The sequence below is a fragment of the Gavialis gangeticus genome, unplaced genomic scaffold, assembly GCF_001723915.1.
Source record: "Gavialis gangeticus isolate Ggan-Ray unplaced genomic scaffold, GavGan_comp1, whole genome shotgun sequence".
In the NCBI taxonomy this organism is placed as follows: domain Eukaryota; kingdom Metazoa; phylum Chordata; order Crocodylia; family Gavialidae; genus Gavialis; species Gavialis gangeticus.
In genome coordinates this window covers 7,713,280-7,737,296 of record NW_017729033.1, presented here as the reverse complement: position 1 = coordinate 7,737,296, position 24,017 = coordinate 7,713,280, and the positions used below count along the sequence as shown (strand labels likewise).

At 41.5% G+C, this 24,017-nt stretch overlaps 1 protein-coding gene across 2 annotated transcripts in view; it reads right to left on the bottom strand.

Annotated features, from left to right (window-relative positions):
* Nucleotides 1–24,017, bottom strand: part of CTNNA2 (catenin alpha 2) — a 1,036,033-nt gene that overhangs the window by 996,917 nt on the left and 15,099 nt on the right. For both annotated transcript variants that reach the window (XM_019526187.1, XM_019526188.1), the window contains exon 2: nucleotides 11,620–11,726. In XM_019526187.1, coding sequence (XP_019381732.1) covers nucleotides 11,620–11,721 — 102 coding nt within the window. In that variant the 5' untranslated portion in view covers nucleotides 11,722–11,726. The remainder of the gene's footprint in view (nucleotides 1–11,619; nucleotides 11,727–24,017) is intronic.

The following is a 24,017-nucleotide window of genomic DNA, read 5'->3' as shown; positions in this document are numbered from 1 at the left end:
GAAAGTACTGCAAAAGAGGCCTTTTGCCATATGGAGGGGCTTCACGTTGGAGTGGGGGGCAGGCAAAAAAAGGTTTCTTGCTACAAGGGCGTGGCTATACAGTGCTTTCAAGGGACCAGTCACATGACAATCATAACTTCTGACTGTACCTTTAGGGTCCCCTGCTAAATCTACCTTACAGAGGAGCTTCATGCAGGAAACAGACAGGTATTGAGAGAGGTGTAATGAAAGGATCTGGAAATGGTAGGTAGGAGGGGCCAAGATAAGGAAAAACCATAGGAGCATCGGTTTGGAAGAGACTTCTGGGTCATCAAGTCCAGTCTCCAGCTTTTACAGACCCACTGTCATATACACTTTTTTTTCATAAAATGAAGCTCAAAAATAGTTAGAGTTTTTGCCCCTCTACCCCTATTGGAAGGCTGTTCCAGACAGTGCTTACATGGTTAAGAACATTCTTCAATTTTCAGTCTAGATTGACTCCTAGCAAGTTTATACCCATGTGTGACAACACTGTTCTTCAGCTTATCTACTGTGCTTTGCTGGGATTTACTCTTCTGATGCAATTCAGCTTGTGTTTCACTACTCTGCACAAGCCAACCTCTTCAAGACTTCTCTCCTAACAGAGGCTCCTCCTTCCCCCAGCAGGCCTCACTGCCCCTCTCTGCACTCGTTTCTTGGACATGGGTGGCTACAATGTGTAAACAGCTGATGTGTCACCATGAGAGCCATCATTCCTATTTAATTATTGTCCAGGACTGCCAGTACCCCAAATCTGTACAGCTTCAATTTGGTCATTATTCCTAGAGGAAATACTTTCAGCTAATTTTTATAAAGTGGCGTAAGATTTGTAATGACGACATTTGATAGGAAAATGGCAGTCAGAACAAAACAACAAAGCGGTAAATGAATATAGAAATTACATATTTACCCTTCGCTCTGGGATGAGATGGAGAACAGCAACAAAAAATGATACAGTTCTTAGATAAATCTGCTCAATCCTTTTTTTTCCTCTGAGGAATAAAAAGTCTGCTAAAATCCTCTCAATTACATTTTTTTCTTAGAAAGTCTCAGTTAATTGTAGCAGTAGTGTGAAAGTCAAAAAGGCATGTGACACAGCACATCTGTTGTTTTTTCAATATGATGACAAGCAATGGGAACATGGGTACTTCAGCAAGTTCCAGTTCTCCGTCTCAGATCTTTGACAGCTATGGAAAGCTTTAATTAGACTGCTGGTTCAGGGCTTCCTTGTATAAATGCAGTTCTGTCATTTCTTATTCGTTGTCATGACCAGTTAATGGGTTTTTTTGCCTCCAGCTCAGACAACCTTGGTGTACTTTTTTTCCTTTTAAATCGGCATATAGGTTATCCATAGTTTAGGTTCTGGAATAATTAGCTGGCTTAAAATTCAGTTTTAATATACCACTCCCATGTCTCAATGAATCACTATTTTTCTTGGGCTATTTCCCTGTTTTGAAATCCATCTGTCAAATTAGTGCTCTTTTTTTTACTCTTCAATGGCAGCTCCCAGAGCCTCAATGCTTTTGCAAATCAGGGCAATTATTTATGTGCCTAAATATGGACACAGCATATAAATGTAAGCTCTTCTTTTTTTAAAAAAAAATTGGCCTTTACCTCTAGATCCCCAAGGGCTAGTTATGACTTTTTCAGATTCCTCAAGAGGCATCGCTAATATTTTGCAGTTTGTACATTAAAAATACATGCTGAAACTTTCAAGTATTAGTACCAAAATAAAAAATGATCTTATTCCATGGCAGTAGCTTTCATTCCTCAATACCTTTTGAGAATCAAATCATGCATTTATGTACCTAAATGCATTTTAAGGTACCAATCATTGGGCACTTAACATTTAGGCAATTTGGCAACTGGTTTTTAATTAAAGCTAGAAAAGAAAAAAAACAGTTTAAATACAGAAGATGTGGAAAGACATTTGTGTCATTTGAGACTTCATTTTTCAAGATGGCCCGTGGTGCTGTAATAGTATGGGGATTCATTTTAGGATCCATCTACAGAGTTGCCAATTTGATTTAACTGAATGTTTAATAGTTTCTAAATGAAAAATATAATGCATCTTATAACAGTGTTGTTTTTTTACTTAATTGTTGGGGGACATCAATAGTAAAACCTTTCCTGTTCATGCGTTAACATTCAAAAAGACAAAACAAAAAACACATACCAAGGAACCAGTTAAGGTGTCCAATCGTACGTGGCTTATCTTTTACTCCTCTGCTCCAGAGATAGACTCACCTCTACTGGAACCAGCTGCCACACAGATATTACAACAAAACATTAAATCTGCCCCAGTCCGGATCCTATTATCTCTTTTGCACAGCTTCAGAAAAACACACTCCCTTAAGGGAATTGGGGACTAACTGCATGACAAAACAACAGTTATTAACTTTTTTGGATAGTCATTTTTAACATAGAAATAGAAAACCAACGAACCAATGTTCTTGAAACTCCTGAGAAAATTCAAGCTCAATACAAAGAATTTGTGCTGGACTTTCAGGACAGATAAGTTGTCCTTTTAATAGATGACAAAGGGCCTGTGTTCCTAAATGCAAAACTGAATGCACCCTTAACTATGGTAGCAATATAGCCTTCATAGGTACAACTGCTGCTGCCTAGAGAATATAGTGCTTCAAATATCTGAGCAAAAAATGCAAGCTCTATAGATAGGTGGATTTCTTTTTTTTTTTTCTTCCTTTTCTAAATAGATTGCTTATTTAAGGACAGGTAAAGACATTCAGCTTCTACTTTGCTGGTTTGCTGGCTCCTGCGGGCTTCCCATTGCTGTCTCCATGACCCACCTAAATGGCAGGGCAACGATTTAAAAGCTGGCAGCCAGGAGCAGGGTCCTGGGAAGGTCTCCATGACCCAGCTCAGGGACCCTGCTTCCAGCCACTGGCTTTCTAATCACCACCCCATCTCTCAGCTGGGCAGCAAGGGGATACCAGAAGCCAGGCTGGGGAAAAGCTTCTGTACAGACAGCTCCTGTTCACTCTGGCTTTTAAATCACCAGCCCTGCCACTGAGTGGAGCAGTTCAAGGGGGAACAAGGGACAGCCAGAAGGACTGAGAGCCAGGCATGCAGAGGCTTTTCCCAGCCTGGCTCCTGGACCCTCCGGCTTCCACTTGCCACACACACTGCCCAGCTGATTTGGAGCAGCACTGCGCGAGACAGGCTCATGTGCCATGCTGTACCACAGCAAAATGCTCCCAATCTCACCTCGCACTGCTCTGGGCCAGCCTGGAGGGATGCATGGAGAAGAGCTATTCTCTGACACAGGAGAAGTGGGAGGCTTCCCCCTATGGCAGAGTGCCCCTCTCCAGTCCATCCCCAGGTGGAGGAGACAGTGGAGGGCACTCTCCTGGGGCAGGCACTCTCCCTGGCTGGCTGTGGCAGCTGCTACTTTTCAGCAGCTGCCAACTGCCACTTGACAGCCTGCTCCCTCCAGAAAGGGGAGAGGACATGCTGTGAGTTAACCAGCTCCTATAAGGGCAGAAGTGTCTCAGGGAGTAACCCTTTAATGCCCCTGGCTGGGGAGCTTGCCTGTAAAACTCTCCAGCCCTGGGCTGGAGGATTATCTGTACAGTCTAGCTCGCAGGCTATTTTTCTACTGGATGTGATTTCTTCTGGCAGAAATGAATATCTGTATGCAGCTAAGTCTTTCTTGTACCACACAACTTGGGTAATCAATTCAGCAGCACAGTAAAATTTACTTAGACTGCTACGGGCCACGCCCTGTTAGGAGTATCCATAGGGTTTAACACGTTGAGCATCTTTATATATCACAAATTGGTATTTTCTCCTATTTTTGGAATTCTTCTTAAAAAGTTTTTTGAAGAGAAATAAATCAACTTTAAGAGTTCTGGAAAGGTAATGCCAGTGAATGCCAGTCATTTATAATGACTACAAAAATTAAATCATTGCAGCTAGTTCATATTAATGCTGAAAACTTCAACTGCAGTATCAAGACATAGTGCTACAAACCTGCTGCTACTAACGTGAAATCTTCTTGACATATACATTTAGGAAAAAAAATTACTTTCACAAGATCCATTCCTCTAAATCTGACAGCTAGCAACCCCTGTAACAGAATGGATATAATCAAGAACTTCTAAAATCATTTTTCCCATAAGTTCATAAAAATCATAGAAAATTAGGGTTGCAAAGGGTCCTTGGGAGGTCATCTAGTCCAACTTCCTGTTCAAACTAGATCATCCCAACCAAGGTTTTTTCTAGCTGTGTCTTGAAAACCCAGCTAGACAAAGCCTCCAAGTTCCACCAAGACAACTAAGAACAGACACTTTGCTTGCAAAATCCCATCTGTATCAGGCTGAGGATAGGATGCAGTCAACTGATATCAGTGTTGGCAAGTTGAGCTCTGCCACTTTTTCAGGATGCATATAACCATACGCATCCTGAAGTGTCCATTTATTTAGGACAATTTACAAAAAGATGGTTTCCAGCTACCTTTCAGCAAATAGCAAACAAGTGAGGTAAAAGAGTGTAAAAGACTGAGATCTGTAATTGGTAAGAGAGCCCACTTTAAGACTGGGAAAATTTTGGCTTAAACCAATGGCACCATCTTCCCATGACACTGTATTTACATTTCCAGATATCTTGATGGTTTTGGAAGACTCTGCACATTTTATTCATAGATGTAGGGTCGGAAGGGACCTTGTAGATCTTCTAGTCTGACCCCCTGCCCTGGGCAGGAGAGAAAGCTGGGCTCGAATGACCCCAGCTAGGTAAACGTCAAGCTTCCTCTTAGAGACCCCCAAGGTAGGAGCCAGCACCACTTCCCTTAGAAGTTGGTTCCAGATCCTAGCCGCCCTGACCGTGAAGCAGTACCTTTCTAATGTCTAGTTTAAACCTACCCTCTGACAACTTATGGCTGTTATTCCTTGTTACTCTGGGAGGCGATCGGGGGAACAAGGTCTCTCCCAAATCCTGCTGGTCCCCCCTAGTAAGTTTATAGACAGCCACCAGATCCCCTCTCAGCCTTCTCTTGCGAAGGCTAAACAGGTCCAGGTCCCATAGCCTCTCCTCGTAGGGTCTGGCCTGCTGTCCCCTGACCATGCGAGTGGCCTCCTCTGGACCCTCTCCATGTTGTCCACATCCCTCCTGAAGTGCGGCGCCCAGAACCGGATGCAGTACTCCAGCTGCAGCCTAACCACTGTCGCATAGAGGGGGAGGATCACCTCCTTGGCCCTGCTTGTGATGCATCTGTGGATGCACAACAAGGTACAGTTAGCCCTACTGACCGTGTCCTCACATTGTTGGCCCATGTTCATCTTGGAATCAATAATGACTCCAAGATCCTTTTCTGCCTCCGTGCTCTCAAGAAGGGAGTTCTCCATCTTACAGGTATGCTGCTGGTTCCTATTGTCTAAGTGCAGCACCTTGCACTTGTCAGTATTGAATCCCATCCTATTTTCATTTGCCCACCCCTGTAACCTGTCCAGGTCCTGCTGTAATCTGCTACCTTCCCTTCTAGCGTGCCTACCTCACCCCAAATCTTGGTGTCATCTGTGAATTTAAACAGGGTGTTTTTCACCCCGTCGTCCAAGTCACTAATAAAGAAATTGAACAGTATGGAAATTTTAGCAAGTATAGAGATCACCAATATTTTATGCTGCTGTGAATGTTCAAAATTTTGGAGATTTGATAACCATCTAGAAACCCTTATAAATTAAGATAAAGAAGGGTCCCTGGGAGCTTGCCACCTAGCATACACACAAACAGTTGGTTACAGGTATCCTAGCTTGCATTTAATCACTTACAAACAAAATTCTCTATTCAAACACCTTTTCTCCTACAGATTATAACTGCATTTGCATCCCCAAAAGATCTTAATTAAGGTCCTCAAGTTGTCTTGAGGAACAACTTTCACCTCCCAGATTCAAGAGGAAAGCTGGTGCAGTCTGTCAGATAGGGCTCATATGCCTTACATTAGATATCGGCTGGCATGCAATCAGAAGCTGGCACTTTGCCATTTTTCATTATCTTCACAGAATCTAGGATTCTTCTAAAACAGGTTTATATGGTTTAATATGTAGATACACTGTGTTCATTATGCTCAAGGTATATTCAGCAGCCCAGCAGCAATATCAGCCTAAGCATTCAATAAGTCTTCAAAATACAGCTGCCATCACAACTGGATGTTGAAAGGTCAGTAATCAGTATCCAACCATCACTGACTTTCACCCACATCAGTAGGCCACACAGGGATTTACACAAGATTTTGCCCTGTGTAGTCTGCATGGCCGTTGATACAGCCCATGCTTTCAAATGAATCAAATGCGAACTACATTATCAAAGGTCAGGGACAGATCTATTAATGGCCTGCAGTTTTCTAAAGGTACCCATACAATTTCAACATTTCTACTAGAACTCTGTAAGACTGACATATTATTAGCTATAAGATGTCACAGAAACAAAACTGCACAAGATGACTTGTATATGTGAATAGGAGACTGGTTGACAGAGACACGAATAATTTCTCTGCAACATGTTTCCGTTTTGGGTTGTGGGTTTTTTAAGTGTGCTTTGCCTAGATTTTTCTCTCATTCCACCAGGATTAGCCATAAACAAAACAACAAAACAAAGCAAAAAAGTCTCAAAAATAGGTTGAAGGCTAGAAAATTTAGAAAATGGCCTTATAGTGAAAGACTTAGATTCTACTTCTTTAGCTTACCAAAAAGATTAAGTGACTTAACATGACAGATGGAAAAAAAGTACCAGGTCTAACAGGATATTTAACCCCAGAAAGGTATAAAATTCATAGATTCTATGAATCTATGAATTTTATACCTTTCTGGGGTTAAATATCCTGTTAGACCTGGAAAATTGCCTGATCAGTTAAAGCCAGATACATTTAAATTATAAATAAAGCACTTTCTTTTTAAACATTAAGAGTGATTAACTACAAGAACAGCCTGCCAATGGAATTCCAGGTTCTCCACCTCTTGATGCCTTCAGATCAAGACGGGTTTCCTTTTCTGGAAAAGGTATGTTAAATCAAATACAAATTATTGGACTCAATATTGAGTGCCTAGGCAAAATTCTGTGTCCTATGTTGCAGAGGGCTGACCAGGTAATCAAATTTTCCATTTTGATCTTCAAAAAAAAAAAATCTATGGCTTTTGGAAATAAAGAAACTATTTAAGGATCTGAAATTTACAAAGTGTCTCCTCCAGGAGCTGGGCTGTGCACTGCCTCCATCCTTGGCCTTGCTGCCAAGAAGTGAAAAAAAACCCGTACATGTTCTTGTACTCTTCTTATTAGTGGTTGGTTTCAGGGCCTCAAGCAGGTCATCCCTCACTGTTGCAGAAACCAACGGTCACCAAGTTAGGTATGGTAATTTATTTACTTATGTTAATGTAAACAACCATTACCAAACTTGAATCCAGACAGACCAATTTTCATTTAGGCAACCCTGAAAATCCCAGCTCCGTCACTGCTCTCAGCTGCCCAGGAAATCTGCATTGTTCCTGGGATCTCCACCCATCCTCCCGACAACCACAAATTTTCCCCTCTTGAATGACCTTACACCATCTAGACACCGTGGGGAATAGCAGCAGCAAATTCACCCTTGGAAGATTGAGCACCCTTTCCTTCTGTCAACCTCTCACTGCACAAATTCATCGTGATACAATTTTGCTCAGTTTCAGACCAGCAGCTGGACCGTTCTGACTGACCCTCCATGTCAGCAAGAAAACAGTCTACACAAAGGGAAACCAAGAACCTTTTGAAAACTTCAGCAGAGTTGAATAAGTCCAGGTAAATATGTCCACTGTGATTTGAAAACAAAATGTATAATCCTATTGTCATCATATAGAAGACAAGCCAAGCTCATTTCTGGTGGCAGGAATTTTACTGGTAAATAATGTAATGTAAAACAAGCAATATGGGGGCTATACAAAGAGATCATTTTTAAAAATACTTAACACCATTTTTATTTGAATTGTGCTAAATAGTATTCATATTAATTTCAACACTTCAGAAAAGATGTAGACAGACTGGAAAGAGTCCAACAGAGCATGCCTTTCAAGGGAAAAAAATAAAGAACTAAAATTATTTACCATTTTTACATGAATACAAGACAAGGTTTCTTTGCCAATCACCATGAAGACAAAAGACCCTCATTTTACATTTACATATAAGGAAACCTCATTAAATATATTGGCTATCATTAAACTGCTGCCAAAAGCAGCATACACTCAATAATAGAAACCAACTCTCAAGTTGACTAAATGGAACCAACACTGAGCATGACTATAAAACACACAGCCCAATCTTGGGCAACCATACTGACAGGAACCTACCACACGGATAGGTTAGTGCAGGGCATCTAAATAAGATGCACAGTAGTCCCCATTGAGCGTGGTCCCCCTTAGTGCCAAATCTTTTTTAAGTCATGGGGAGCCACTATACTGCATAGATTTTGACTTCCTCTTCACTCCCACAGCTGAGCTGTGCCTTTCTTTCCCATTTCTAATCAGTCCCATTTCTTCACCAGCCTTAAATGTCTGGCAAACATCACCAAACAGGGCCCCAAACATTTCACCCAGAATCCCTCTGTTATCCCCTCTCAGCCTGTCACGCATTAGTGTCCATGAGGTGAAGCCAGATCAGGTTGCCTTGCACTGCATCTCCATCTCAATTTTTGAAGAATCCCGGGGCTTGTGACAAGAACACCAGGTTCCAGTCATGAGCAAGGGGCTAATTAGCACATGGGTCCTTTGTGGAGCGGGTATCTGGAGAACACACATGTACTGAGAAGCTTAAAATGCTGTTGACTCCACTGGGTCCCGCCCAATGAACGATAAAGGTAAAACATGAGCCTTTTGGCTTTGGCCTAATATCATGCATAGTGGGCACATCTACATGTGTCGCTATGTCAACGTTGTTACTGAGCTGTGATTTAGTACTTCCTTTTGGTACAGTTTTTGTGCAATACTGTGTCAGACCTCTTCCTTTTGGAAGTACTATGTATCGGTCCAGTAACAACCCGTACAGTGCCGTACATGTGGCAGTTATTTTTAACAGCTACTTCACTGTAGCGGCGTGCTATACCAGGGGGTTATGTCACTACAGTGAAGTAGCTGCTGGTCACATGTAGACATCCATGGAAGTTACATCACTGTAGTGCATTGCTACAACAATGCAGCATCACGTGTAGATGCGCCCAATTTGTACTATAAATAGTACAAAATATGCTGCTTAAAAGTGTGTTTATAGCAGTGTTTCCCAACCAGTGTGCCATCAGAAATGAAAAGGTGTGTGGCAGAATACTGCCATGGCAATGAGCTACAGTAGGATGAGGATAAGGAATGCCTTAACAGGTGTGTCACAGAAAACTTGTATTACTTGGGCTGGAAAAGGTTGGGAAACACTGGTTTATGGAGTACTTGTGCTAAAACTTGAGGCAACTTCAAAAAGGTAAAATGCATCAATTCTGCATAAACTAAGTTTATGAGTACTATAATGTAAATTACTACAGCTATGTTTAGTTCAAGGTCAGGACTTTCAAATTTGCTTCTCACTTCCATGTGCTCAGGGAGAGCAGGGTCTGACAGTAAGGAGAGGGAAAGGGGCTGCAGGGAGAAGTTGTTGGGGGAGGCAGAACACAAGGAGCCTACCTGACCCCTCCCTACCCAGATTTATTTTCCATGCTGTAGTGGGGGTGGGGGGGAAATTCAAGACAAACCTCCAATTATTAGATTCTATACCTGGACAATTATAACACAAGTTATAAATTTTCCATATGTAGAATCTACTTACTGGGTGGGGAGGGGGCATATTATACTCAAGGCTGTCTAATATTTGAGAAAATATGGTAATCTGGAGATGAGAAAACCAAAGGGGAATTTGATGACAGTCTTCAAATACCAGATGGTTGATTATAAAGAGGATGCAGATAGACATTTTTCCTGTGGCGGTAGCAATGGCCTTAAGCTGCAGCAAAGGAAATTTAGGATGGAAGTTAGGAGGAATTTCCTGACTATGAAGGTAATTAAGCACAGGAACAGGCTAAACTTCATTAGTTAATACAGGATTATATTATTGCATTGGACAAGTAGGGCACCTCCAAAGGTTGAAATCTGGTATAAAGAGATGGTGCAGATGGCATCAATGGAGAAAGTCGTATTTAGCAGCTTAACCACTTTGAAAAGTTTGGTGCAATTTAGAAAGTGTTCTTGGAATATTTAAGTAACTTAATTATTACTCCTTGCATACTACTTTCTTCTTCTACCCCTCCCTCTTCCCACCTCCTTTTTCATTCATTTCTCCTTTATTACTTGTAGTTTCTGACATGCATGTATTTCTGATTTTTGTGTTGCTTTTAAAGTAATCAATAAAATCAATAAAAATCAATTAAAATAAGCCTTTGGAACAGCTGCCTCAACAAGCTGCAAAAAAAAAAAAAAAAAATTTCAAGAGTAGGTTTGACAGACACCTGGCTGGGATGACTGAGTCAGGGACAGGGGTAGATCCAGAGGGAGTACAATGGCACAATTATACCCCTTTCAGCTCACCCCATGGAAGCAGCAGCCAGGAATTTCATTTAAATCCCCAAACCACATAAGAATTCCCCCACCTCCCTTCTCCCTTCATGCTCAGCCGAACTTCCCCTGCTCTTTTATTCCCTTCCTCTCCTCCTTCATTTCTGGATAGTAGCAGTGGACAGGTTCCTTCTTCCTGCTTGGTCCCTACAGGTGTTCCCTGTCACACCATGAGAGGACTCAGGGAGAGGAACCCACCCACCGCTGCTGCCACTTCCCCCGGCCGAATACAACTCTCCATGTACCCTGGCTGGAGCAGGACCTAGGGCCAGGTGGAGACAGTGGCAGAGGTGGGCAGGGGAGAGAACATACTACTGAGGAAGGGAGGGGAAGTGGGTGTTGATACTGGAGGGAAGGGCAGATTCTCACCTGACTTGGGACTTTAGAATAGTCCCTAGCTGCTGCTCTTAGGGCATAGTGTCTGTCCCGGTGGGGTGAGAGAGGAGGGGAGGCTGGAAACAGGGATGCAGCCACCCCTGCTGCAATGTTCATTGCTCTGGCATCCCCTTTACAAAATCCTGGATCTACCAACAGTCAGGGATGACCCTACTAGTCCAGGGGACTGGACTAGATGACCTTATGAGGTCCCTTCCAGCCATACTTTGCTATAACTTTCCAACATTGCTCTTAGAAAAAAGCCTGTATACTCATCTTTCAAAGCACTCCCCAAGACCTATCCTTTACATATGATGACTTGGGCAACAGATATCAGCAACCCCTAGGAGACCCATTTTTACTATGTCATATATAAACATAATATAAAATATAGTATATATTGTTTAAATATTATATTGTGCATATAAAGGAAAAGGAATACTATTTTGAGTTATTTTTCTCCTTAACTATAAACTCTTTGAAACAAGAGCCTCTAACCTTTTGTTTGCAAAGTGCTTAGTACAAAGAGAACAGTAGAGCTTTTGTGTAATACTGTGTCGTACTTCTCTACTAACAAAGTGCTAAGATTTTTTGTTTTATGATTAGATAGGGCATCACGTGCAAGGTAACTAATATACAAAATACAACTTACCTGTGTAACAAGTGGTTCCAGTAGCCTCTCTACTGTAAGAGTCCTGATTTCCAAACTTTTGGGGTCCCATTTTAAAATGATAGGTGAAGTTGCAGAAGTCATACTCCCTAAAATAGACAAGATTACATTAACCTGTAAAATTGCGCATAGTTTTATATACCGTTTAATTAATTAGCATATAGAGAGTTATTTACATATTGTATGCACACATCATATGTATCAGATAATCCTGCAAAATAACGTGATATCTATGTGTACCCAAGCCCCACTGCCAACTTCACAAAATATCTGAACTCATTCACAAAGTGCGTGTCTATCCCCATCCCTAATGACAAACTCGTCATGCTGCCTACACTGAATCTATTTACAGTGCTGCCAACCCTTGCAATTTCATCATCATTCTTGCAGTGTTCAGTATTCCTTAAAGCCCCAGCTCTTCAAAACAGGCAATTCCAGGAAAACCTCAACATTCATTTAAAAAGAGTTTATAACCTACATGATTTCAGAAAGATTTGAACCCCACAATGCTTCAAATTATTTTTATTTTTATTGTTTTATAGAGGTGCCCCGATATATTGGTTACCTCTTGGATCATTAAAAGGGGAAACAACTTTATTGGCTATCAGCTTTTTTTTTGGCCGTTGTAGCCAATAATATTTACCAATAATTATGCCTTCTGGCCAGGGCTCTGGACACCTAGGTACCCTCTCTCCCACTGGCCTGGAAACCCCAAATGCCCACCTCAGGAAATGGTGGGTTTCCCCTTGTAGGTAGGCAGCATTCTAGCCTGCCAGGGGTCCTGCTTGGGGCTGCCAGCAGCAAGATGCAGGGGTGTTGCATGCATGTGCCACATGCATGAACATGGCCAGGAATACAGCCGGGCAGTGTGGAGAGTAGCTCCCTGCAGATAAGTGTATGAAGGGAAAAGGGTAGGGGAGGAGTGGAAGGGCAGATCGAGGACCCATGGTAAGGGAGGAAGTGGGGTAGGGGCAGGCATAGGGGATGAGGGAGCTGCCCAGCCAGGGGAGTGCGTGGGACCTGGGGCCAGGATGGGGAGTGGGATGGAGCTATGGGTGGCTTGTCCAGGAGGCATAGGGGGGGCAGCTCCTCACCACTCCATGCATCCCCCAGGGGGAGGCATGGTGAGGGCAAGTGCTCCCCCCCCCGATTTTTGTATAGGGTGGATGTGGGCTGCTCACTGTGGGCTCGAGGCTCTCCACTCTGCTGTCTTTTGCTAGGGAGCCCCCTCCCCCCACAAGTTGTGTCCCCCACTGCTGGGCAGGCAGGGGGTGCACAGCTGGTGTGGAGCTCCTGGGGCAAAGACAGCAGGGCAGAGAGCCCCAAGCCCACAGCAGGCAGCTCACATTCACCCTTGCCCTGCTTGCCTGTGCCCCACTTAAAAGCGCCCCCCCGTGCTTAAAAGTGGTGTTGGGGGCACTTGAACTAAAGCTCATTCAACGAGCCATCATTTTTAAGTGCCAGGATGTTGATACATGCAACGCAGAAGGCTGCTGGAGCACACAAAAAAAGGTTTATTTATGTCAGTACTTTAAAATGCCTTGCATTTTAAAACAAATCAGTTATAACGTGCATATATGTCAACTACTATGTTATCAATCTTGGAAATGTATTTGGGCATGCATGCTTTTAGCAGGTAGAATTAAACTTTGGATATTCTTTGGGAAGTAGTGTTATTATTATTTTGTTAGTCCATCTGTTTTCATGATTTTGTTATAGTAAGTCACCCTGAGCCTTTTTTGAGGGGGAGGCTGTACATGAATAAATTAAAAGAAAACCATGAAAAGAAAACCAAGTCAAACTTCCTCACATCATGACATGGTAAAAAATTACAGGTGCACTGATAAAGATGTTCTTGGCCAACTCTGATAGCCTATTATTTACCAACCATATTGGCAGATGCCAATAAAAAATTCAGTGTAAAGAAGTGACTACCCTACCATGGTGTGCAGGAGTTGCCAACCCACAGTGCACATGCTTTAAGCAGTACAGGCAACCTGTGTGTGTGGCACGCAGCATATTGGGGAAGCACAACAGCAGACAGGGCAGGAAGCAGAAAGCAAATCAATAGATCAGGCAGAAAACGGGGATCAGAGGAGCCCTTGGGATGGTGTAGGCCAATTTCTGATGAGCCTATCAAAAAGGTTGGCCCCCCTGATCTGGTACAGTGGCTTCTCTGGGGTGGGGGAAGGCCGGTCATCTGTCCATCCAAACACTGGTGTAATTTGCATCTGTCCACACAACTGATGCAAATAACACTAGTCGTTACATGCCGTGCTCAGTTCCAGTCCTAGAGTGACTGATGAACAGCCCTCAGTGACTGAGATTGAAGGCTGTTCACCTCCACAATGACTGAGAAAGAAGAAAAATTCCTTAGAATCATAACCAACGTGGGAGGGGAGGAGAAAATCCCTTTAACTCTACAATTAATGAATTGTAACACGTAGACAAGGAATGTTTGTGCCTTGCCATAGAGCAGGAGAGGGTCTTATATTTGCTGCAAAGCCAGATCATTTAACCAACCAAACAAACATACAAATGTTGAGTCAAATACACCGTCATTGTTTTTCACTAATTATTGCCACTGTAACAACAAGAATGATAAATGACTGAATAGGAGTTACATGCTTAAACGTAATCTGTAGAGATTAAAAAGTCTTCCTTGCTACTCCTACCACATTCATTCTAGGCTGATAAAAGAGTCAAACATGAAACAGGCTGTTCATCATGTTTTGTTATCTCTTCTACCCAAAGCAGCAAAAGATACTGCCTCGAGGACCGTATTTAACACAAGAACCTCAGCTCCACGACTAATGCCAGGTTTCTGCCTCGTTTTCTGTCAGAAGAACAGCAAGCAGGATATTCTGTATTATCAGTTAATAATAGAGGATGATGGCAAATCATCACAGTTTTTTTTTTTAATTTAAACACACAAAAAATATATGTTCATGGGAGAAAGAGAGACAAATCATAGAGGGGAGGGGATGACCTTAGGCAGAAAGAACACCAGCATTTCCCAAGTTACTTTACTATCTCCTGTTTGTTTTGCTCTAGAGGTTTCTGCTATTAATAAAATTAATCTCTCTCTTTTTTTTTTTTTTTTTTTAAGTATCTGGAGATTATGTTTAGATAAACACCACCTCAACCTTTCTTCAAACCTTATGCCAGGCTTTATTTGGAGGGCAACATTCATCATTTACAAGTATATGATGCTGCTTCTTATTCAGGATCGATTTCATTGAACTGTGCTGTGGCCAATACACTTCTAAATACTGTTGGAGAGGACATGTATTTTTCGGTATCAACTTTCACTGACAAACTTATTCACTATTTTTCACCTCTTTATTATCTACTGGCAGAGCATTATTTCATCTTTGAGCCTTGCAGAAAGTTGTCAACGGTGAAAAAGATGTAATATAGTCTAGACGCCATATTTTTGATGAAACGTTTGCACAGACGATTGTAGTCCATATCTTAAAAGCAACTCCACATTTTTCAATCATAGCACAACTTGACAGACACCTAACTGTACATTCCTATCCCAGGAATCTGTCTGAATTTCTCCTCCACTTGACTTGGTGGTTCTGAACATAAAACGAGGAAGAAATCCGTTTTCCCCTTCAACCCAGTTCAACACCTGGAAATCAAACTATATTTTTGAGCAGTCTACCTTCAAATAGTCCAGCTTCTTCCAGAACATATTTCCTTTAAAATCTATTGAGAACGGCAGTTAAGAACAATGCCAGTTAAGTTAAAACTCTTATTTTGGAAGGTGATTGAACATATTTGTGGTAATAAAGAACCTACTGCTTACGAACACAAGAATACACTGCTGAGAACAGAACTCTGCACGGGCAAAGTGGTTCACACCAACTTCAATCAGAAGAAGAAAACTGTACTGGAACAGGCACCATTGACAAGAACGCTTTAAGAAATTTTCAGGTCTTGTTCTGAATATAAAGGTTCTGTCCTTTCGGTCTCGGAAACGAGGGAAGAAACACAATACAAATTTTAATTTTCATCCAGAAGAGATAACTTTTCCTTCCAAGTTCTACTAATGTCCACTTTAAAGTCCACTTCAAAGGTCATAGTCAAGCATTTGAATTTCTAGTTAATCTTATTTTTTTACAGGGACTTTAAGTGAAACAAAAAATACCATTTAGCTGTCCATATTAAAGCAATATCTGCAAAGGAAACATTATTACAGCAAAAGCTATGTTAACCAGCACTTTATTAGCCGGAAACTCTATTAAGCGACATGCAAGGGACGCGGCAAAAGCGAAACAGGAAGTACCACTTCCGGGTTTCACCACCGCTGCGAGCACAGTTCTTGCCACTTCTTTGGCCCACAGTCCAGGGCAAAGCAGCCTGCGCAAGGTTCCCCTCCCTGTCCCCTGGCACACTGATGCCAGGGAGTGCACCAGACGGTGTACATTTGATTAACGGGAATATTTGATTAACCAGCATCCCCCGTCCCTGGGGGAAGCCGGATAAAAGAGCTTTTACTGTATATGTATTTCCTAGAAACAACAGAATTGCCAGACTGTATAAGATCTGTGGCATCTGCCTCAGTATTTTACCTCTGAGGGTATACAACACCCAGAGCATCCTCTGAGGAAGTTGCAAGAAACACACATTTGATTTTCTTAAAGCAGTGGTTCTCGGCCTTTTTAGACTCAAGGTACCCCTCAGAAAATGCCGCCTCTTATTTTTTTGCCATTTTTTTTTCTTTTCTTTTTTTTAAAACTACAGACAAATAATAAAGCATTTCTTTTGTTGCAAAGAATTCAGAAAGACCACAACAGGTCAGGTTGTTTCTGACACTCAGGATCTCTACCTGAAATCTCTGGGTTTTTCCTGTGAATCACATTTGCACATCTAGCATTGCTAACATTATGGTTGCAAATCACTGCTTTAAAGATTAAATAACTAGTCATAATGGTACCCTAGTAGCAACACTGTAAGTACAATGATCTGTACACCTAACATGGCATTAGTGATTGCAATTAGACAACGTTAGGTAAAACATGTCTATATATTTGCTGGTTTTTTATTCTTTTTGTTGGTTTGGGGGTGACAGAAAAAGGGAAGAGGGTTAAATACGGGGGGGGGGCGGAATTAACAAAGCAGAAAGAGTAAGAAGAAAGATAGAAAAGAAAAAGGGGAAAACACACCACTTAGACCTTATCAAATAAATTGAATTTTCAAAGTAAAGTGGAAATATGAACAAATTAATCCTGAACAGTCCTGTGAGGCAAATAAGAAGATAATGTCCTAGGCAAAAACATTTAATTCAGAGTTGCAGATGCACAGCTACTGACACAACATTAACACTAACATACTTAGGAAAATACTAAAGGAATACTGCCAGTTTTTTAATTAGGAAGTACACTAGTGCACAGTTAAATAACCATAGCTCTGCTTCCACACCACTGACAATTACTCATCTCTCAATAAGTGCAGCCTTCGTGGCTATGGTATTTTGGGACAATTATGTGGTCCTAGAGCAACTCCATATCTCAAATTTACAAAAAGTGCAATTTTTGAAAATATTATTTGGAACATATTAAACATATTTAGTCAGTGGGGACCTACTTAACTGGGGATTGTCTGTAAAAATCAACCAAAAATAAAACTTAATAAAATTAAAATGTTGACTTCCCAGTGGGTTCCTCACTGCCAGAAGGGGAAGGTGCTGGCTGGCAGGGGAGCATAAAGGGCAGTAGACCACATGGCAGCCACCCCCCTTGCTCCTCCCTCCCCTGCGGCCTCTCCGCCAATCAGAGCTGAGGGGAGGGACCACTGCAAAATGACCACATTAATAGAGCTTTAGGCCATGATCAACCCATGAAAATTGGTAAGTCATGCCCTCTCTCCCCCGCCTTGATGATTTAGGCAAACCCCTTCTCCAATGCACAGTTTCTTCTCGCTCCAAATACCGAGTACTAATATTGCAAGTTTCCAAACCAAGTGTCTAGTGATCACTCAGCTTATGACTTCTGATAGAAAACTATTGTAAGACTAGTGACTCCTCTTTATCAGGGCTCTTGTATTTTATCAAGTTATGTTCCCCATGACAAACTACAATCTACAGGGGAAAAAAAGGTGGCTTGACTAGAGACATGCAACATTTCAGTGCAACACCAAGGGAACTCATACAATCCCAGTTCCTAGTCCTACCTCCAGTCCACTGGATTCTGTTAGTCAGGATAGGGATGGGGAAAAAAAAAAAAAAAACCCACACAATGTGGTGGAGAAGGAAATATAGAAATGTAAGGGTGTGAAGAGTTAATGAGGTACTTACAAATGGTAAAACCATGGGCATATGAAGGGGAAGAGAGAGGCTGAAAAAAGAAAAGCTGCTAACACTTAAGAGGACAAAAACAAGATGACAATGAAGAGGCCATTGAAAACAAAACCCCTGTGGATAAGAGCACCTATCATCAGTCACTGACACAGCCCAGCCTCCAGCAGATCTGGCAGAAATAATGGGAATTGACATAGGAGGCCTGAATAACCTTTCCTGAGAAGGGAAAGTAAAATAAGGGACAGGATATATTGGAGCAAGATTTGTCTCTGCTCATCTGAACAAGTTTCTGACATTTATTTATAATGGGCATTTTTACAAGTTCAAGCACTGCAGCACTGGGTGCTTTGTATAAAGTGGCAAAATGCACATCAGCGCAAAGAAAATGGTGGTGGTGCACTTTCGAACTAAAACACCTCGGAGGTGCTTTCATTAAAAAAAAATGCACCACCACCATTTTCTCTGCGCTAACACGCATTTCACTGCTTATACAACTGTAAGCGGCGCAGCGTGGTATGCGTCTGCTCCCATGAGGAGCAGACTCGCTTAATGGAGTCTGCTCCAAATCGGTGGATCTCCAGCGTGTCTGAGAACTAAAAGTATGTGTATGAATGTCCAAAGTTTTCTAAATACAATTCTTTCCTACCCATAAAGTAATAAAATAATTAAAAACACCCCCAACACCTAACACAGAGGGACACGTTAAGGAATATGATTGTACACTCACATGTCTCTTTATGCAAGGGTTGCGTTCCAAAAAAAACCTTGCCTAAAGCGAATCCATTATTACATGTAATTAATAGGGATACGTACCAGCCTCCTTTTTCACTTCATGGCTAGCTCAGGAGAGGGGGTTAGAAGATGCACTAGAGGGTCACATAGATGATATTATTTCACTAAATTCAATAATAAAGGCAAACAGATGCACCACAATACGAGTGCAAGTAGCATAGCACCACACATAACAATGGACAATGCAAGACTGAGGCAAGTGCATGATGGCATCGTATACCCGCCTCACTCACAGTCCCACAATGCTTCACTCACATCACTGCATAGCCACGTTGCATGCTTCTTCGCATAAGATCAAAGTTTTCTCGCACAAATAGAGTTTCTGGTATAGAGGAGGTTGTTGCATAAAAGCGTATTTGCACAAAGAGAGACCCGAGTGTACGGCTCAAGTGTTTTCTGAGAGTTTCTGAACTCTCTGTACATAATCTTTATCAGGCCGGTTAAGATTATGTACAGAGAATTCAGAAACTCCCACAGAACTCCTAGGTTGTACAACCATATTCCTTAAAGTGCCCCTCTGCGTTGGGTGATCATATTTAAATTTAAATATAAACATGCTAAACCGTAAGCTAGCTACAACTAATAGAAACAGGTTTTCCAGGAGTTTGTGCCCCAGAATTTCTCTGAAGGTATGAGCCTTCTAGTTCGTTCACATGATGGCTCTGAGCTGTCAGATGCACTGAAAAGACACAAGCTTTGCAGAGTTTCTGAATGAACCTTCCCTTTTAAACGTAAAGCACGGATGTCAAACAGATAACCATTGGACCGAATTTGGATTGAGGAGGTGGAAGGCAGGGTAGATTTGCACATTACAGGCTAACTGAGGAAGTGGGTCATCTTGCCTTACTCTGCAACCTGCAGTGGCGGTGGTAATCCTTCTGGCTGTCAGAGCTGCTGATTCAGGACAGCTCAAAACCTAAAAAGGAATTGGTAGTGAACCCTGAGACAGGCAACCGGACCACCTCTCTGGAGCAGAAAATAGAAGGCCTACAAACCAGAAATGCATGAGGGACCCCAAGATTCAACTAGAGTGCCTAGACTCTGTTCAGACTCCAAAGTTTCTAAAAAATAATAATAATATTCACTGAAGGACATAGTGCCTGAGTAGTAATTTGGTGAGAAGCCAAAAGGAGATGCTCAGCCTGATGTTGTCACAGGGTGCAAGGGAGAGACAGATGGATGGGACTGTCAGGTGTCAATGTTTGAACTATCAAGCTGTCAGCGTTTAATCAAAACTAATACACTTACTGTTAAGTAGCTAGACTTAACATTTCTTACAGGTTTAAAGCCCATTTTCAAAAGCACCTTGATCACTTTGAAGCATAAGTAACACCGAAAGGCGGCCACATCCTTACACCTTTTGAAAATGTCACTCTGGACCACCAACCATTTTACATTCCCCATGGCTTCTGAGGCAAGTCCATACCAAGAAGCTCAACTACTAACCAGGACCTCTGAGCTCAACTCAGACACTTGGTGCAGATCACCATTCAGAAATAAAATGACTAGATTGAGTGAATTCATGAAATGCTGCATACCCATTCTCAGGAATGCATCTCCTCTGTAACAGGGCTGTAAATTTCACCTTCCAAAGTAGCAAACGTCCATATATTCACCATATTGCTCAGCCTGGACCATTTCTCATAATCCTTCCATCAGTGGCTGGTAATATAACGGCAATATTTGCTCTTTTTAAAGCAAATAGAAATAAAATGTTTGTGATTAACCAAAGCTAATTCACATTCACACATTGCCAAAAGAGATCATCTGTTTTTCAGCAAGCCTGATTAGCTAAATCATACTTTGCTATTCAAAGTATCTAGGTACGTACTGGTATTGACATTGACAGAGCATTTCTCAAGGTAGTTTGTAAGTGGCCATTACCTTTTGGTTAGTCATGCATTTCCAGTATAGCACAGAAAACTTCCAAATTCTAACAACTCTGCAGAAGCCCTTCCTAAAATGTAACCTAAACTTTACTTCTCATATTTCTTCTGATGAAAAATATACTGTCTATTCCTTAAAAAAAAATGTAACAGTGCCTACTCTTAGACTTGAAAACTTTTAAAAAATGAGCCCCACCTCTGCCTGTGGCTTTGACTACATAATAGCATTTTTCATGAGCGTGCCTTTCCATAACATGAGATCAGCCAGTCATATAATACCATTCCTTCTCTGTGCTCTCTTTAGAAACTAAATATCCTTTCAAGTAAGCTACCTAAACTTCACAAAAGGTTCCCGGTGTAATCATATGGAACACATTAATTTTTTTAAGCTTTAATCTCATACCTTTTTTTAAAGCAATATACTTCTCTGTTTGGAACACATTCATAGCAAAAACCCATAGCTTTCCTGCTTCCACTGCTTTTGCGTATCATTAAGCTTTAATACATTTAATTGATGTTTTGGTTTTTGGTCTTACTGCCTCAAAAGCTATGCTATATATTTTTCCTGTACTGAAAATGAATCTATCTGCCCAGTCCAAAAGCTTCTACAATTTCATTACTTTGGCTACTGTATGAACTCTCTCTCCTGATTTTGTACCACTTGTAAGTTTTCATACCAGGCAAAAACAGTAGTTCCATTTTCCATCTCCATCGTTAATATGTTAAGCAGGATTGTTTCCAGCACAAAGCCCTGTGGAAGCCCAGTTGTCATTTCACTCTATGAGGATTTACTGCCATTAATGATGACCCTCTTGAATGTTCCTGCAAGCTTACATGATTTCTTATCTTGCTCATCATCTACCTTCCTGTAAAGCAAGTTCCTACAGACTTTACCAACATTCTGGTAACTCCTATCACTGTCCTATTTTTGTTTTATTTGTTGCTCCTTTGAACACGTTAGATTTCTTTGACCCAACCTATTTGTAGTGAGCCTAAAACTGGCTTATTTCCAATGCATCAAGCCAAAATTCCCTCCACCCTTGAACCCAAACAGTCTTTTACAATTATTCACTTCTCTCCAGCTAACGTAAAAATAGTGGCTGCAGAATCCTGAAGAGTAACTGGAAAAGATGCATTAGGTCAACTGGCCCAACTAATTTATTTTCTGATATTCCTAAATCATTGGTAGAGGCAAAGATCTTTGAGTTGATCGTCCACAGTTTTGTTTCTTAGTGAATGTGCTTTATTAAATATAGCTATCCTGGTAGGGGAAGTGTTATTCCAAATGAGTGGTTCTACCAAAGAAAGCTGAACCAGGATAATGTGCACTATCATCTGAAGAGCTACTCAGTAGTTCCAAAGCAATCACAGCAACTTTGGTTTAAACTCCCAATAATCTTCATTTTTATCCTTTGAAAGTTTTAACTGCTTTCTATACAAGGCCACCTAAAACTGGAGAGTATGGCTAAATTTAAATACATTTAATCCCAGGTGTAACCAGGAAGTTTTAAATGCTACATTCATAAAATCTTGCCCATTGTTTTTGACAAATCCTCCTGGCAATCTGAGCACGGCAACAGTCTGTACTTTTCATATGATTATTTTTTCTACTCCAAGTAACAGTAGAGGCTGTTGACACTGCTAACTATTTCATATGTGCATCCACTATAACTGCAAGCATTTTCCCCCAAACACAAGTACGGGCCTGTGACATCTATATGCATACAAAACCGAGAGTATCTCATGGCTGGAGGGGAGTAAGTTCCAGAATCACAAAGACCTCGCAAGAAAAACCATGATAATTTCCCCTTCTTTTTTATGACAAGCAGGATAGAGCTCAGGCCCAATGGATTACAGCCATGGTAGCATAGGTAAAACAACTGCAGGACATTTAGGAGGTTTATACATGTGCTCCGGGAGTGGGGAGGGGGCAGTGTTTTAGAGCAGCTTTGAGAGCTACTCTAATTAAAGCACTTGGAGCATCACATGTATCCTGTGCTGAAAAATGGTGGCAAAGGCCCTTTAACTAAAGCTTTGATGAGCGCCCCCCCCCGCCATCTTCCAGCACCGGGTCACTGGTACACATGACACTGGAGTCTGCTGGACCACAGTAATTACCACACTCCAGCATACTCAATTAATTGAGTCTGCTGAGATGAGCTGTAATTACAGCGTATTGGAACAGCCTCGTTGCACATCTATAAGCACCCTTAGGGTTTTTATCATTCATACCCAGGACCATAAACTCAACTTGGACACTTAAAAGCATTATCATGTACAATCTAGCCACATATATGAGAAAGTTATTTTAAAAAGTGAAAATAACTGGCCATCTAACCGCAGAAAAGAGGCTTCAGTACCATATCTCAATTTTTAGATGGACAACCAGTAGAAGTGAGGTTACTCACTTAATTAAGCTACTTAGCCCAATCTCTCTCACAGAAGATGGATGTTTTCAACCTCAACATTTATCCCAGGAGGGAGCTCATTCATATTATCTTTTACGCAAAGCCCTGGGGCACACAATTGGCCAAGTTTATTCACAAAAATGCAGGATCAAGGCAGAAAAAACTATTTGACACTATATCTGGACAGTTAGAACACCAGGTTTCCAGTCCCTGCTTCAATGAATAATTAAGAGATTCTGTATAAAGTAGAACAGTGTCAACAGGAAAGATTGAAAGTAATTCACTCTGAAGTACTCTTCTAGGATATTAGATAACAGGATAATAAGGGAACCACCATCAGCGCTCTTCCTCTAGCAGTTTTTTAAATGTAGCTCTTCATTCCCTTGGCCTTTATTTAAAAGTACCAAAAAGAAAAAAAAATCAATCTGCAAGCTTGTTCGACCCAGACCAAAAATGTGCCTGAACTCTAGAATCTAGATTGGGGGCAGGTAATTATTTTGACTGGAGGGCTGCTTACCGAGTTTTGGCAAGCTACATGTGTAGCCCAAACCCTTGACAGGTGCCCCACTCCTTGGTCACCAACTTTGGACCAGAAGTCCTACCCCCTAACCCCTGACCTTTTCCATCAGAAGTGCCTCCCCTTGCCCACAGAAGTACTTCTTTCAGCAAGGGGTTTTGCCATCTCAAAACCAGAAAAATACCAAGTTATATTCTAAAAAGCGAACATCTACAATATTCATTAAATTTGATTTCAAAAAATATTTTTGTCCTGATTGACACGTGTTTGTGTTGTGTACGTAGAGGTGATTACACAATAGCTTAAAATGAAGTTTTATTTTTGTGTAAGGGGGAGCTGGGAGGAATGGGGGTTGGGTATAGGTTTGTGGGGAGCTATGGGTGTGTGGGTATGTGGGGTGAGGGAGCATGTAGCTGTGTGTATGGATGCATGGGTGTCTCAGACACCTGCGGAGGGTTTGGGATTGAGAG